General features: G+C 45.3%; 1 protein-coding gene across 1 annotated transcript; it reads right to left on the reverse strand.

Moving 5' to 3' along the window:
* Positions 1-3,373: 3,373 nt before the first annotated feature.
* Positions 3,374-11,836, reverse strand: BATF (basic leucine zipper ATF-like transcription factor). Its single transcript, XM_081916191.1, has 3 exons — positions 11,505-11,836; positions 9,590-9,694; positions 3,374-3,978 (listed from the first exon to the last, which is right to left on the reverse strand). The coding sequence occupies exons 1-3, from the start codon at positions 11,568-11,570 to the stop codon at positions 3,769-3,771; spliced, it is 381 nt and encodes a 126-aa protein (XP_081772317.1). The 5' UTR covers positions 11,571-11,836; the 3' UTR covers positions 3,374-3,768.
* Positions 11,837-14,110: the final 2,274 nt, after the last annotated feature.

Consider the following 14,110-nt stretch of genomic DNA (forward strand, 5'->3'; position numbering starts at 1 on the left):
CTTCTTCCTCCACTGTTGACACAGATTCCAAACCTACTCCTCCAGCAGGTAAATTAATCTCCTTTTGTACCTAGTTTTTCTCCTTCTTTACATTTCCTCTACCTATATTCTCACACTGACCAGTCTCCTGGGTTTTGCAGCTTGTTGTATGCTTGCTTGCTTTACTCCATTGACTTGAAGTTCAAATCCATCTGATCTCCTGATACTTGGCCTCCTGGCATTACACAATGACATCGCAACAGCCTCTTCGTTCAGTATGAGCATTGCTTACTTTACAAGACCTCGCCTTATGAATTCTGAATGCCAGTTGCTGGCAGCTGCCGGAGGGGAGAGGGTTGTTGCGCTCAAGTCCTGCTTACAGGTTTCACACAGGCTTCTCCCACAAGGAATACTTGCCTCAGAATAGGGGGAAGGGCCATCACTAATAGTGGTGTATTCACATACTTTGAATGTAAGAGGTTCCAGATTCAATCCTTATGTTGCTTGGAGGCTACAGTGGTATATTGATTCTTTTTTTATATAAATACGATACGATACAATAATCTTTATTGTCATTGCCCCATACAGAACAACAAAATTGAAAAAATCTACATCAGACATTGAAAAACCAACAAGCCTGCTATCCCAGCTATCCCAGCCTGGTTAGCTCCCTAAAAACTCTGATACCCCATAATTAAATTCAGTATACTCCCATAAAGACTTACCTTTTGTTGTTTAGTCGTTTAGTCGTGTCCGACTCTTCGTGACCCCATGGACCAGAGCACGCCAGGCACTCCTGTCTTCCACTGCCTCCCGCAGTTTGGTCAGATTCATGTTGGTAGCTTCGAGAACACTGTCCAACCATCTCGTCCTCTGTCGTCCCCTTCTCCTTGTGCCCTCCATGTTTCCCAACATCAGGGTCTTTTCCAGGGAGTCTTCTCGTGAGGTGGCCAAAGTATTGGAGCCTCAGCTTCAGGATCTGTCCTTCCAGTGAGCACTCAGGGCTGATTTCCTTAAGAATTGAGAGGTTTGATCTTCTTGCAGTCCATAGGACTCTCAAGAGTCTCCTCCAACACTGAGTTTAAAACCAAAATCGCATTTGAATAGAAATTGTTTCTCAGGCAGCTAGTCCTAGTCTTTATAACCCTGTACCTTCTTCCAGAAGGCAGAAGCTGAAAGAGATAATTTCCGGGGTGCGTACTGTCCTGCACTATCTCTGCAGCCTTCTTATGGCGCCTGGAAGCATAGATTTGAAATAAGCAAAGAAACAAACTTCAGGTAGGACTGAGAAAGACTCCTGTCTGAAACCTAGCAAGTCACTGGCTGTCAGTCAATGTATACAATACTTTGCTAGATGGGCCAAATTAGGCAGCTTCCTAATATGCCCACCTGAAGTGGCTTTTTAAAAAATTATTTTTAGGCAGGACTTCCCACTAGTAGTTTTGTATGAGTGCCTTATAGTTCCCCTCCCTCTACTATAAATGGGTATTTCAAAGGTCCAAGGGACATTTCATGGGGCTTTCCATCTCCACTGGTCCCCATGATTCTGGGCAGATGTGGGGAATACTGTATATTTTAGCTAGGGGCCACATTCCCTTCTGATCAATGTTCTAGGGGCCACATGCCAGGGGTGAGTGGGGCCAGAGCCTCAAGAGGGCGGAGCAATGAATGCAAATTTTAGCTTTGTACAGTAGGCTAGTCAGTGTCTACACACCCCTCTCTGTTCCCCTTCGAAGGAAGCAAGAGGACCAATCAGAGTTCAAGGACGAAATAGGGGAAAGCACTGGAGGGGTGTGTGCAAAGCAAATTTGGTAGGCGTGCAGCTGGGAAAGGGCCGTGGCCTGGAGAGAGTCTTTGAGGGCCAGTTAGAGAGCCTTAGAGAGATCCACCCCTACTTTTTATATCTCAAGGCAAATGAGAGGTCACTGGGTTTGGTGTGGAGGGAAAACCCTGGTGATAAGAGCTTTTTTTTTTTAGTTATGCCCAAAGTTGCCATTTTCATATTCTGTATGGGAATTATGGCAACCCAAGCACAGTTTCTTTGTGCAACAATAGTATTTGCTCCACAGCCGGAGAACAATATGTTCTCTGTTTATCAAAGCTTCTCACACAAGACCCTTTCTGGACAAAAAAACACAGTGTGGATGTTATTCTACTGAAGAATGTTGCAGCTGAGAATTACCACAGCCTCAGATCAGAAAAATCACTGGGGAAACTAGTAAGATAGGGAATGGGAGCAGGAGCAAACAGGCATCAGGAATTTTGTAGGCTTCTCACTTTCTCCCTCACCTTCCCTAACATGAGTGTAGTCAGGGAGGCAGGGAGGGGCAGCTGCCCCCCATCAAGTAAAATAGAAGTGCTTAAGTAACTGACCAATCATGACGGTTCTGCCCTCCCAACAAAGTCCTGCCTCCCCCCAACAAAAATCCTGTCTACATCCATGTTCCCTAACACAAGTTTTAACAAGTATTTATCAGGCCCAATTTTCTCAATGGAAGCTATATTTAATGTGCAGAGATGCAGCCTCAGGTTCTCCATTGCAGCTATATGGAGGACTGGACAGTAGCTCCCATCAGAGGGGGAAAGGTGAAGTCCTAGAGGTAACAGGAAATACTTCAACTTTGGTGTTTTTATGTAATTATTTCGAAAGACAGAACAGATTATGCCTGGCTTTATGGAATTTGTGCCATAGCTTCGCTGTACTGTATCTCCCAAACCAATTAGTATTGTAACTACACAGCTCGCTGCCTCTGTGTATTGCATAACTATTACATTTTTTCAGGACCAGATTTTCTATCCACCAGAGTAGACCACCTTTTTACTGAGCGTTTGTCCTGATTTATTTGCAAAAACGTTTCAGGGTGTCTGCTTGTTTGGAGGAAGGTTATTACACGATGCACCACTCAATTGCCACCCCAAACTTGCTAGTCCATTTCCCTGTCGCAAGTTACCACAGAAAGTTTGGTATTTTTGGAAGTGGGTTTGTTGTGGTTGGAAGAGTTCAAGTCCACTTTCACTGTACAACTCTAAATTTGCCAGCATATGCTTAAATCCCACCTGCAAAGTAGTGACAATCTGGAAGCAGCCTCAGAATGACTTCCTCCCAGGGCAAATAGCAGCTGTGGGTGAGGAATTTGGATGAGGACCATGGCTGGGACAGAGGGTTAAATTCCCTGACCACCACTGCAGTCTTAGTCCGCCTTGGTCTCCTCTGTGGCTGCTATTTGGCAAAAAACAAACAAACCCAAGCACAGCATTGTTCATCATGTAGAACATGTATTTTGTCCTGAATATGCAGCAACAATTCGTTGTGGCTTCCTTGCCCAGTTTCCCTTGTCTCATTGTTTCTTAACTCTGCAAGGGAAGGTCAGACCAGGTTTAAAAAATAAAACATTAAAAAAGAGATCTTTATTTTAAAAAATAATGGATCAACACCTTTTGTTCTCTGTGTCCACAGAACCACTAGTATACATTTTACAACAGAACATGGCTTATTGTACAAGGCTCTGTGATAAGAAGATCAGTGCAAAGAACAGAACAGTACTGATAGCGGTTACTGTACATTAAATCACACACACAATACCCTGCAGGTGAGTCTAGCATGTCACAGGTTCTTCACAAGGGCCAAATCCTACTGACATTTTACTCCTTATTCAGGACAGCACCTGCCAACAGATATATGGGAATACCACCCCCCAAACGGTCCATAGTGGTGAAGTACATCTCTCCTCCTCCTCCTTCTGTCCAGGCATGGAGTCTGCAAACTTTTCCCAGTCCTAGAAGTTGCTCTCAGTGCTGGAAGCATGGGGCACTGATGTGGGTCTGGGGAAAGGGGAGTGGCGTGAAAAGCACTTCGGTGGGTGCTGGGGGCTGCGTATGGAGGATGGAGCAGTGAGTCTCGTGGGAAGTCAGCATGGCAGAGAAGTGTTTCAGTTCATCTGACAGTTGCTTGATCTCCCGGCGCAAAGCAGCATTCTGCCTCTCCAAGTCTTGACTCTCCTTTAAAGAAAGGGGGGGGAATCAGTTAGAAACTGTTAAGTTGTGGGTGAACATATCAGACAACACAGCGATTCTTCAAACAGCTCTTGTTTATTCACAGGCCAGGACAGAACTGAACTGAAGGGCTCAGTCAGCCTGCTTATATAGAGCTCCAGTACAATGTAACTGTAACAATTTTCTAAAACTATCCAATCACTGAACGTCACTTTTGATCCCTTATTTGCATAACTATCTACAGTATCCGCCTGCTGGCCCAGGGTGAGAACTTCAGTACATAACAGAAACTATAGGCCCACTGTGGAGAAAGAAAATGGGGCAGTCCACTGGCTGAAGGGCCAAATGCAGGCCTTGGCCTAATTTTATGTAGGCGACATGGTGAGGAAAAACTGAGGTAAAAGAAGGAAGTTGCATCCATACCATAAATTTATATTACATTTAAAACAGGCATGTCCAACAGGTAGATCGTGATCTATTGCGTATCGAGACCCCTCAGCCACCTCCTCATTGGGAAATAACTCACACCAGGACACAGATATTAAGTTTATGTTATTGGGCATATTTGGCCACAACTTTATTGAATTACAGAATGTGAGCGGTATTGGCTTAGGCATTGATTGGACCCGACTATATCTGATTCCTGCCCGCTGCGCAGGAAGTCCGTTCCAAGAGGAAGTCCTCCAGCTCGCTCCTCCGTTTAAACTGCCCCGGCCATGCCCTCCTGGCCAGCGGATTGGCTAGCCGGGCTCTGATGTGGCTGGGATTCCCCGGGCAATGGGGGACAAAGTCCCCTGCTCCCAGTGGGAACTGGATGGCCATGTGGTCCACCACAACTCCTCCCCACTGTTAGATCACCGACTCCCCCCAATGTTGTCTCCCCTAAGAAAAGCTCAACTACTTTGACCTGAACCCCTAAAACGGGGCTTTCCTCCTCCCTAAAAAAGCTCAACAACTTAGACCAGAACCTCAAAAAAGGGGGTAGATCACTACCAGTTTTTAACTGTCGGTAGATCGCAGTCTTTTGGGAGTTGGCCACCCCTGATTTAAAGCATGTAACTTCCCCCAGAGAATCCTGTACAGCCCAGACTCTTCCCTCCTTTCCTAGTAAGGGACAATGAGCCCTGCTGCAGGCCTCTATTTTAAAGTCCTGTCAAGGAACTGTATATAGCTCTGTTTTAATAGATCGATGAATTACCACTATCCCTGTGGAACCTGAATGAGTAAACAAGGTTCCAACATGCTAGTAAAAGTGAGAAAAGGGCAGGGAAATGATACATTGGGGATATCAACAAAAGAAAGCAGGATCTCACTATAAGGTGGAGGACAGAGGTGGTGATTTAGAGTGCAGCACGAGAGGCGGAGGGGCACTGAATTTTTGCACTGTGCAGAGTGCTGCTGAAATTTTGAGATCCCAAGATCAGCCACTGTTGGAGGGTGGTTAGTTAATTATGAGTTTAGGACAGTTCAAGAAACTATCTGAATCTTTTAACAGTGGGTATTATGAAAAACACAGGTTGATACTTGCAGCTCAAGGGAGAAAGAGGTCTTAGCTTGCATCCTGCTATGTCCTGTGAGCAGGATAAGCAATCCCTTTCTTCATCTCTTAAGGCCCCAATAGGGGAATTTCCTTTTAATGCAAATACTAGCTTCAGAGGAGGGATTTTCCTCAGAACTGCAGCAGGGGAGGAAATGGTTAAATACCCCCCCCCCCTAAGATCCAGATAATTATCACTTCCTCCCCCAACTGGTGTTATTTGCATTAAAAAAGTTAAAAGCAAAGACACATTTAATGTCAAGTCTAGTTTGGCCCTGAAAGAGAAAGGAGAGGGAGGCAATAATTTAGCTGCCTTCCAGCCCTGTCTTGATTACCAGAATTATTTCCTTTCATCTTTCCTGCCAGGGAGGTGTATACCCAGCTACTCCTGTGCAACTCAATTTGCTTCTGTTCTTCAGAGCTAGAAGTTGAAAAGGAGGAGGGAGGGCATCCAGTAATTATTTTCTCCACAACAGATGAAGTGATGATCTCTGAGGTTTGCGGTTGCCAATTCCCACAATTGTAGTGACACTTGTTTTTTTCAGTCACCAAAGTCACAGGAATTGCAACAGAGAACTGTGGCCCATGCACATGTGTACAGAACTTGGGGGTCATGCTATGGGTTTCTTTGTGAGCCGATGTGGTACAGGGCAGTGGTTTCCCCAACTTTGTTTTTTGTAGACCACTTGAAAATTGCTGAGGGCCTTTGCAGGCAACTTTATTATTATTTTTTGTGCCTGCTGTACCAATTGCAATAGCCCTGCTTATTTGGTGCCTCTCAACAACCACTCATGTTGAGAACATCCAGGCTGTTGAGGAGAAAAGGAGACTTCTGCTTTGGGAGAGGCACTAAAGGGAGCACCACAGGATAGGAACCTCTGGTTCTAGAGCAGTGATGGCCAAACTTGGCCCTCCAGCTGTTTTGGGACTACAACTCCCATCATCCCTAGCTAACAGGACCAGTGGTCAGGGATGATGGGAACTGTAGTCCCAAAACCACTGGTGGCCCAAGTTTGACCATCACTGGGTTAGAGCGTCCATCGAGGACCTAGGAGACCTGGTGCTTCCCACTGGTGACCATGTACCAGTCCCTGTCTCTCAGCCTAACTTAAGCCTCATTAGTTCCAGTTAGGTATGAAAGCTCATACCAAGAACTAACTTAGTTGGTCTTTAAGGTGCTACTGGAAGGAATTTAAGCCTCATTAGGTTGTTGTGAGGATAAAAATGGGGAGGAGAACCGAGTGTGCCCCCTTGAGCTACTTATACAAAAGGCAGGATATAAATATAACATTACATTCTAGAAAATTAGAAAGTATGGCTTTCTACAAGGTACATTGCCCTTTTATAACATGCAAAATAGGCCTTAGGTACACTTGTAGAAAGAAGAGATCCACAGCAAGAAGCATCATACATTTTTTCTGCTTTAAAGATATAGTTTTCAGTCAGAAACCTCTCCTGTCTGCTAGGCCCCCAAAGTGGTGGGGGGCGGCGGAGTGAGCTTTCCAAGCACAATTCAAAGTGTTGGTGTTGACCTTTAAAGCCCTAAACAGCCTCGGCCCAGTATACCTGAAGGAGCATCTCCACCCCCATCGTTCAGCCCAAACACTGAGGTCCAGCTCTGAGGGCCTTGTGGCAATTCCCTCTCAATGCAAAAAAGGGAAGTTACAGGGAACAAGGCCTTCTTGGTAGTGGCGCCCCATCCTGTGGAATGCCCTTCCATCAGATAAACAAAAAGACACTTTGACTTTTTGTAGACAAGTGAAGGCAGGCTTGTTTCAGGAAGCTTTTAACGTTTGATGTTTTGCCACGTTCCTTTATATTTTGTTGGAAGCCACCCAGAGCAGCTGGAGCAGGATTTAAAAAATAAATAAAAACGAGCAGGCCTCTGTTTTTGACTGCAATACTGTATCTAAGAAGTGGTAGTGAGAAAGGGTCTGTGTGGGTGGGGTTCATAGCCTTTCTTCGCTAGCTACTCTAGAGTTTCCAGGCTGATTGACTGACGTTTTCTTCCTGTAAACTCATGTTCTGGGCAAACCCAAGCAGAGAACCCAGCCCCGTGCTGATAGCGGATGACATTTTCAGTCCTCGGCCGCACTCTCTCCCCAGCCGGCGACTTATGAGAAATGACAGCAGTGTATCCTCCGCCGCCTGTAGGTTCCCACTGCCTGTCACCAAGCCCTTTTCATACACGCGTATTTCCTCGGCCACAGACATCCTGACCCGAGAGAGCGTGCGGCTCAGGCCTCAAGGAGACGGAGTGGGGGTGGGGAGGTCAATAACTGCCATCTAGAAGCAGAAAAACCACCTGCCACAGGAAACCTGCTACTGGCCTAGAAGGAAAGTCTCACTTGTTTCTTTCAGCAGCTGGGGAAAGCGGCAACGCAATGGGGAAATTCACCAGAAGATAAAGGGGAGGGGAGCTTCCCTCTCCTTGTAGGTGCAAAAACACGGGGAAATGTTTCGTACAGAGAATAAGGCTGCTCTCCTTTAAAGTCCTGTTTGCAATTAAGATTGGCGGCATGGCATAGAGTGGTACCTCAGGTTACATACGCTTCAGGTTACATATGCTTCAGGTTACAGACTCCGCTAACCCAGAAATAGTGCTTCAGGTTAAGAACTTTGCTTCAGGATGAGAACAGAAATCGTGCTCCAGCGGCGCAGTGGCAGCAGGAGGCCCCATTAGCTAAAGTGGTGCTTCAAGTTAAGAACAGTTTCAGGTTAAGAACAGACCTCCGGAACGAATGAAGTACTTAACCCGAGGTACCACTGTACTGCTGAAAATATCTTTGCAAAGGCAGCCTCATTGGATTCTACATTATCTTACTGAATGCTATTGTCGACACTGGCTGGCAGCAGATTTCTAGGGTTCAGGCAAGGGTCTTTTTCAGCCCTCCTTAGAGATGCCTGGGACCTTTTGGGTGTAAATTGTGTGCTCTGCTACTGAGCTATTGCCCTTCCCCATTTGCTCTTTTATCTTCAGACAAAGGCACTGCTCTTGTTGTGCAGATACTGCTTTTCCCACAGCAGAAGCAGTTGTGTTTGCAACTGTGGCCAGTTTCAGCAGTTCTGGAGCCACAAACAAAAGACATTGGCCATAAATGTGAGCGATCTGGTGCAGAGCTGAGTCACGGGCCTAGTTCAGACAGAAAAGAAGAGCAACAAGCGGACTAGATCTGTACGTGGAATGTACCACAGCAGGTGGGGAATTGCATGCTTGGATGCTTTCTGGTGAAAAAGAAAAACGACTTGCCCGCATAAAACTAGCATATCAGAGAGAAGGCTAGGTGAGAATTTTTCTCCATTATACTGTATCTTGGCTTCTACATGCAGATATGTGTGATTGCTGCTTACTTTTACCCAGTGCTCAGTACTAGCATTGCAGTACTGTGGAAAGTATAGGGATGCATATGCTCACCTCAATGCATATACAGTGGTACCTTGGGTTAAGAACTTAATTCGTTCTGGAGGTCTGTTCTTAACCTGAAACTGTTCTTAACCTGAAGCACCACTTTAGCTAATGGGGCCTCTCGCCGCCGCTGCGCCGCCGGAGCACGATTTCTGTTCTCATCCTAAAGCAAATTTCTTAACCTGAGGTAATCATTCTGGGTTAGCAGAGTCTGTAACCTGAAGCGTATGTAACCTGAAGCGTATCTAACCCGAGGTACCACTGTACAGTATACCATGGGGTTCAGGGTGTATGCTCTGGATAATTTGTGGTATCTGTGTTATTAAGTGCATAAAAGTATTGAAATGAGTTGACATCATTGCTGATATAGGAACAAGCGGGGGAACTATACTAAGGGAGAAAGCTTCTACTGATTCACTTGCTAGACTCCCATAAATCAAGAAGAGAGCGCCTTTCTTTTCCTGTCAGGGCCCTATGTGGCAGATTGCTAAAGCAACGAAAAAATGAATATTGAATTATATGAAAGGAGCTTTTACAAAAAGGCACACCCAGCCACACAATTGCCCACCTGCAGTCTGTGGTGGTACAGTCCAGGAACAATTTTATCACCACACCTGCATGAAACAGGGCTAATACCAGAGAAATCCTGGTGGGTAGGGGATGGACGTTCTTACCATGTGCAGGGTATCTGCTTTCTGTGTCTGTTTCTGTCGGCTCTTCTGGGCTGCAATACGATTCTTTTCTCTTCTCTGTACTTTTCTCATATCATCCGAAGATTCCTGGGTGAGGGGAATCACGCAATACAAGGTATGACAACAGGAATACCATCTTAACATCTGTACATGTAAGAATCTTGCATAGGATGGCAATGTTGGGATAGAAAGCAGAAGGAAGCGTTTTTCTCAGCAATTCTCTCTCCTCCTCTGCTTTCTCCATGGCAGATTCAGTATCAGCTTAATGGAGGACCCTCCCCCTGCCTAAATTTGCCCCAATTCCTAATGCAGGAGAAGTAAGTGCATCTAAGGATCAGGAGAACCAGCAGGTTAATTACATGAGACATCAGAGATGAGCAACAACCCCTTTGGAACTCTCAATACAAAACAGTTGGGGTGTTCATCTTACATTCAGTTAACTAGAGCAGGGAAGGATGACCTCCAGATGTTGCTGGACTACAAATCCCATCATTCCTTACCATTGGCCATGTTGGCTGGGGCTGATGGCAGCCGTAGTCCAACAGTATCTGAAGAGCCACAAATTCCCCTTTCCTGAACTACAGTATTGGGTTTTATGTAACAGTCCCCCAACCTACCAATCCCAGCCTAGCTATGGTGCTAGGATATAGTGTGAAGGCACATGAGACTACCAGTTTACAAAGCTATGCCAGTTTAGGCCTGCTTAGTATCTCTCAATAGGTGATGGACTACCTGAGAATCATACGTATGCTGCCTTGGGTTTCATGAAGGAAGCAGGGAGGGATATAAATGTTAAGATAAAAAAATTGATTCACCCATGTCTTTGTCCACATGCCTTTGCCTCACTTTTAAAAAAATTACATCATGTCCAATGATGTAATTTCATGCCTTCCTTGGATAATCTCTTACTGTGTTGTGTTTAACAATTCTTGTAGGGTTCCTACTTCCTTTAGTATATGAGTCTATGAACTCTTTGCACAGATTTGTTCAAGTTTTAAGGACCTGTTCCTAGCAAAGTAAATATCTCGTCTCCATCTTAGGATTTTAAAACTCATCCCATCTTGGGTGGTTGTGGTGCTGGCGGCATCTTAACTCTTTCAACATTTTCTTGAGAGGACCAAAATGGATCAGCACACCTGGCTGCTAACCAGAAGGTTGGTAGTTCAAGCCCACCCAGGGATGGCTATGGGCAGGATTGCTGCATCGCAGGGGGTTGGACTAGATGACCCATGGGGTCCCTTCCATCTCTACAATTCTATGATTCTATGACCTCCAAAGTTTCTTCTTTTTTGGGACCGTGACTTCAACCCAAGGAGAATGGCACAAGTCAGCAGAGGCTTGAGCAGTGCCAAGCAGATGAGGTCATTTTATGCCACCTACCTGTAAACAGTTATTCTGCTACGATAGCCATCAATGACACTTGCGATGCTTTTCTGCAAGAGTATCACCAAGCTTCCTCATTTGGTCTCTGCACTGCTGTAACTTTAACTGTTTCGTATTAGCCTATTGCCTAGCTTCTTATCATTGGTTTAGCTTTTCTGAATAGCATTTTCCTGGGTTTGTCCCTACATCAGTTCCTTCAAAGTCCTACCAAAATCCCAACAGCGCTGAACGTTTCTCATTCATTCTGTTCCTCTCTGTTTCAGCACACAAGACGAACCGAAGTGTTTGGCAAAGTGGCAAGACGGTATCCATTGGAGCTCATATTTCATATCTGGAGTTGTTCTGGTGCCTTTAAGCATAAACGGGCAGAAATCCTATAGGCAAAGTTTTCTCCATGCTAGGAGATGCTGCATCTGTTGAATTTCTGTGTTTTGCGCTCAAGGCACAGGAGCCCTGCTAGGAAAAAAGAGAGACGGCCATAAAATTACCTCAAAAGGAATTGCCCAAACTGTACCTGTTTGCTGGATGAAGAGGACTGGCTGTAGCTGCTGGAGTCGCTGCTGTCAGAGCTATGGGGCATGGCTTACAGCTCCCCCTGCCTGTGGTCTTTCTTTCTTCCTGGTGATCTTTGGTGATTCCCTCACTACTTTTCTGTTGGTTTTTCCTCTTTCCTCCTTTCCCTCTCCTTCTGGCTTCTTGGTCACTTTCTTTGACACTCTCCCAGCGTCTACATTCCTGTCCTTTTAGAGTCTGCAGCTCACTCTGATAGTTCCCTCTCTTTAGAGCTTAGCTGCTGTGGTTTCTCGGAAGCTGCAAGGGACTCAACTGAAAGTCACGTGGGCGGAAACTCCGAAGATCAAAAGTAATGAGAGAGGGGGGGGGAAACCTTTGGGAAAATCAAAATAGTCTGAAAAGAAAAAAAACCCGCACAACTTAAGGCAGTTAGAAGAAGAGAAAGAGCGGTTTCGGCTACATTGCAAACCTCAGAAGAGGAGGAGAAAAAATAAAGTCTGTTAAGTATAAAGATAGGGTTGCCATATTTCAAAAAAGTAAAATTCCTGACACCCACAAAGTGGCTTTTTACTTGGCAGACCCCCAAATTGCTGTTTTTTGGTTTTGGGTTTTTTGTTAGGAAATCGTTGAGAATCTTTTTGGGGAACAAACCCAAATTGTTGAGCTTTTGGGGGGAAACCTCAACACAAAATACAGTGGTACCTCAGGTTACATACGCTTCAGGTTACAGCCCCCTCTAATCCAGAAATATTACCTCGGGTTAAGAACTTTGCTTCAGGATGAGAACAGAAATCGGGCTCCGGCGGCACAGCAGCAGCAGGAGGCCCCATTAGCTAAAGTGGTGCTTCAGGTTAAGAACAGTTTCACGTTAAGAACAGACCTCCGGAACGAATTAAGTACTTAACCTGAGGTACCACTGTAGTCATTTTAAGCTTTTGGAGCTGTTTCTGAGGGGCGTGGGGGGGGTGAGGTGTGTGGTACGTCCCAGGTGTCATCCTTGAGGGGGGGTGACAAAATGGCACACCGCAGGGGGGTGGCACTTACCACGGGGCCTGCCCTGCAGCACACCTGAGCTAGGCATCTCTCCTGGGAGTGACACAGTGACACGGAACCCCACCCTGCCCAAAACAGCAGTGTGGGGCTTGCATCTGCCAGATGGACTTTGTGGGCAGATCGCTGCCCCCCTGGGCAGATCACCGTGGCACCCTTGGGCGGTGCCCCCATGCGCAGATTGCTGCGGCGCCCCCGTGGGTGGCTAGCCCTGCCCCCGCCGCTCCTGGTGCAGCTAGCTACGCCCCTGCTGTTTCCACTACTTTTTCTATCACGTTGCCATTCATCCAGGTTTTCCCTGACATTTTGCCAATTTGGCAAAATTGCCCCCAACACCATTTTTACACCCCCAAATCAGGAAATGTCAGGAATTTTCCTGACGTATGGGAAACCTACCTAAAGATGAATTGTGAAGGAGCCGTATGATAGGAGAGGAGGGAAAAAAACCCAGTTCAGTCCAAATATGTTTTGTAGAGGACATCACAATTGTAAATGGCTGTGATGTATCTTTATGATTCAGCACTATATAAATATTTATAGAAAGAAAATAAAAATGCAATGTTTAGTACTGGTAAAAAAAAACTGCAATTTTTTAAAAAATTAAAAAAGCTGTACATTTCCAAGTAAGCAAGCAAAGGAGACAAACTTTGGTATTAGAATTCTCACATTATTGGGAAACAGAAATTCCACTTCTTGTCTTTGCCTGGAAGCAAGTAGTTAAGATATTTGGATATTTATACTGTATATCTATCTTTAGATTGTTAAGAGCATGAGAGATCTCAAAAACTCCTTAGTGAAATTGATGTACTAACTAGCATTTGGAACGTGTCACTAAAACTGACCTCCTTACTCAAAGGTTGGAAAACAGCCAACACAACACAACAAGGGTTCCGGGAGGAGCCAGGAAATTACAAACCAAATGGCATCAGTTCTAAATAAATTAGTGGGAAGATAGGAATTATCAACCACAGAAGACCCAGCCCTTCAGGGGAAGAACTAGTAGTTTTCTGCAATGGAAAGTCCTTCTCACCAATCTTTTGGATTTCTTTGCAATTCAACAGGCTTGTACTTGGTGGTGATGCGGTAGACATTATGTATATGGACTTCCAGAAAGCTGCTGACAAAGTCACTCAACGAAGGGCCTTCCTAGGTAAGTTTAGCAATCACATAACAGGAAGGGTCCTCTTATCGGTTAGCAACCAGTTAAGTAACAGGAAGCAGGAGATAAGAGTAAATAGACAATCTCACATAGGTGGAAAATATGCAGATATTCCAAATCTTTGTACTGTAGCCGATCCCACTTAACTTTTTCATAAACAAAAAAATAAACTAGATTGACAGGGCAGACTACCAGAGACCCACTCCCAGGGTAATCCTCTCTCTTATTTATTCTCATTTGTGGAGGTAAAGGGCAATAAAACCCACTGCCTGAACCAAGCAATTTCTAGAAGAAAAAGTTGCTATAGACAGAGATATGACCTCCTGGCAGTGATTAGTTTGATTGGCTAAGCAGACGACATGGGCAGAAACATGTAAGGAGCCTCTCAGTTAGTGGGA

The sequence above is a fragment of the Podarcis melisellensis genome (genome assembly GCF_964234715.1).
Source record: "Podarcis melisellensis genome assembly, chromosome: 1".
NCBI lineage: Eukaryota > Metazoa > Chordata > Lepidosauria > Squamata > Lacertidae > Podarcis > Podarcis melisellensis.

What these genes read in the sequence shown, in the direction of transcription:
- BATF (XM_081916191.1), bottom strand. Translation starts at nt 11,570, where the DNA reads ATGCCCCATAGCTCTGACAGCAGCGACTCCAGCAGCTACAGCCAGTCC. An exon ending in CCTCTTCATCCAGCAAACAG is followed by an intron (nt 9,695 to 11,504) that starts GTACAGTTTGGG and finishes CCCCTCACCCAG; the next exon opens with GAATCTTCGGATGATATGAG. An exon ending in AAGCAGATACCCTGCACATG is followed by an intron (nt 3,979 to 9,589) that starts GTAAGAACGTCC and finishes CTTTCTTTAAAG; the next exon opens with GAGAGTCAAGACTTGGAGAG.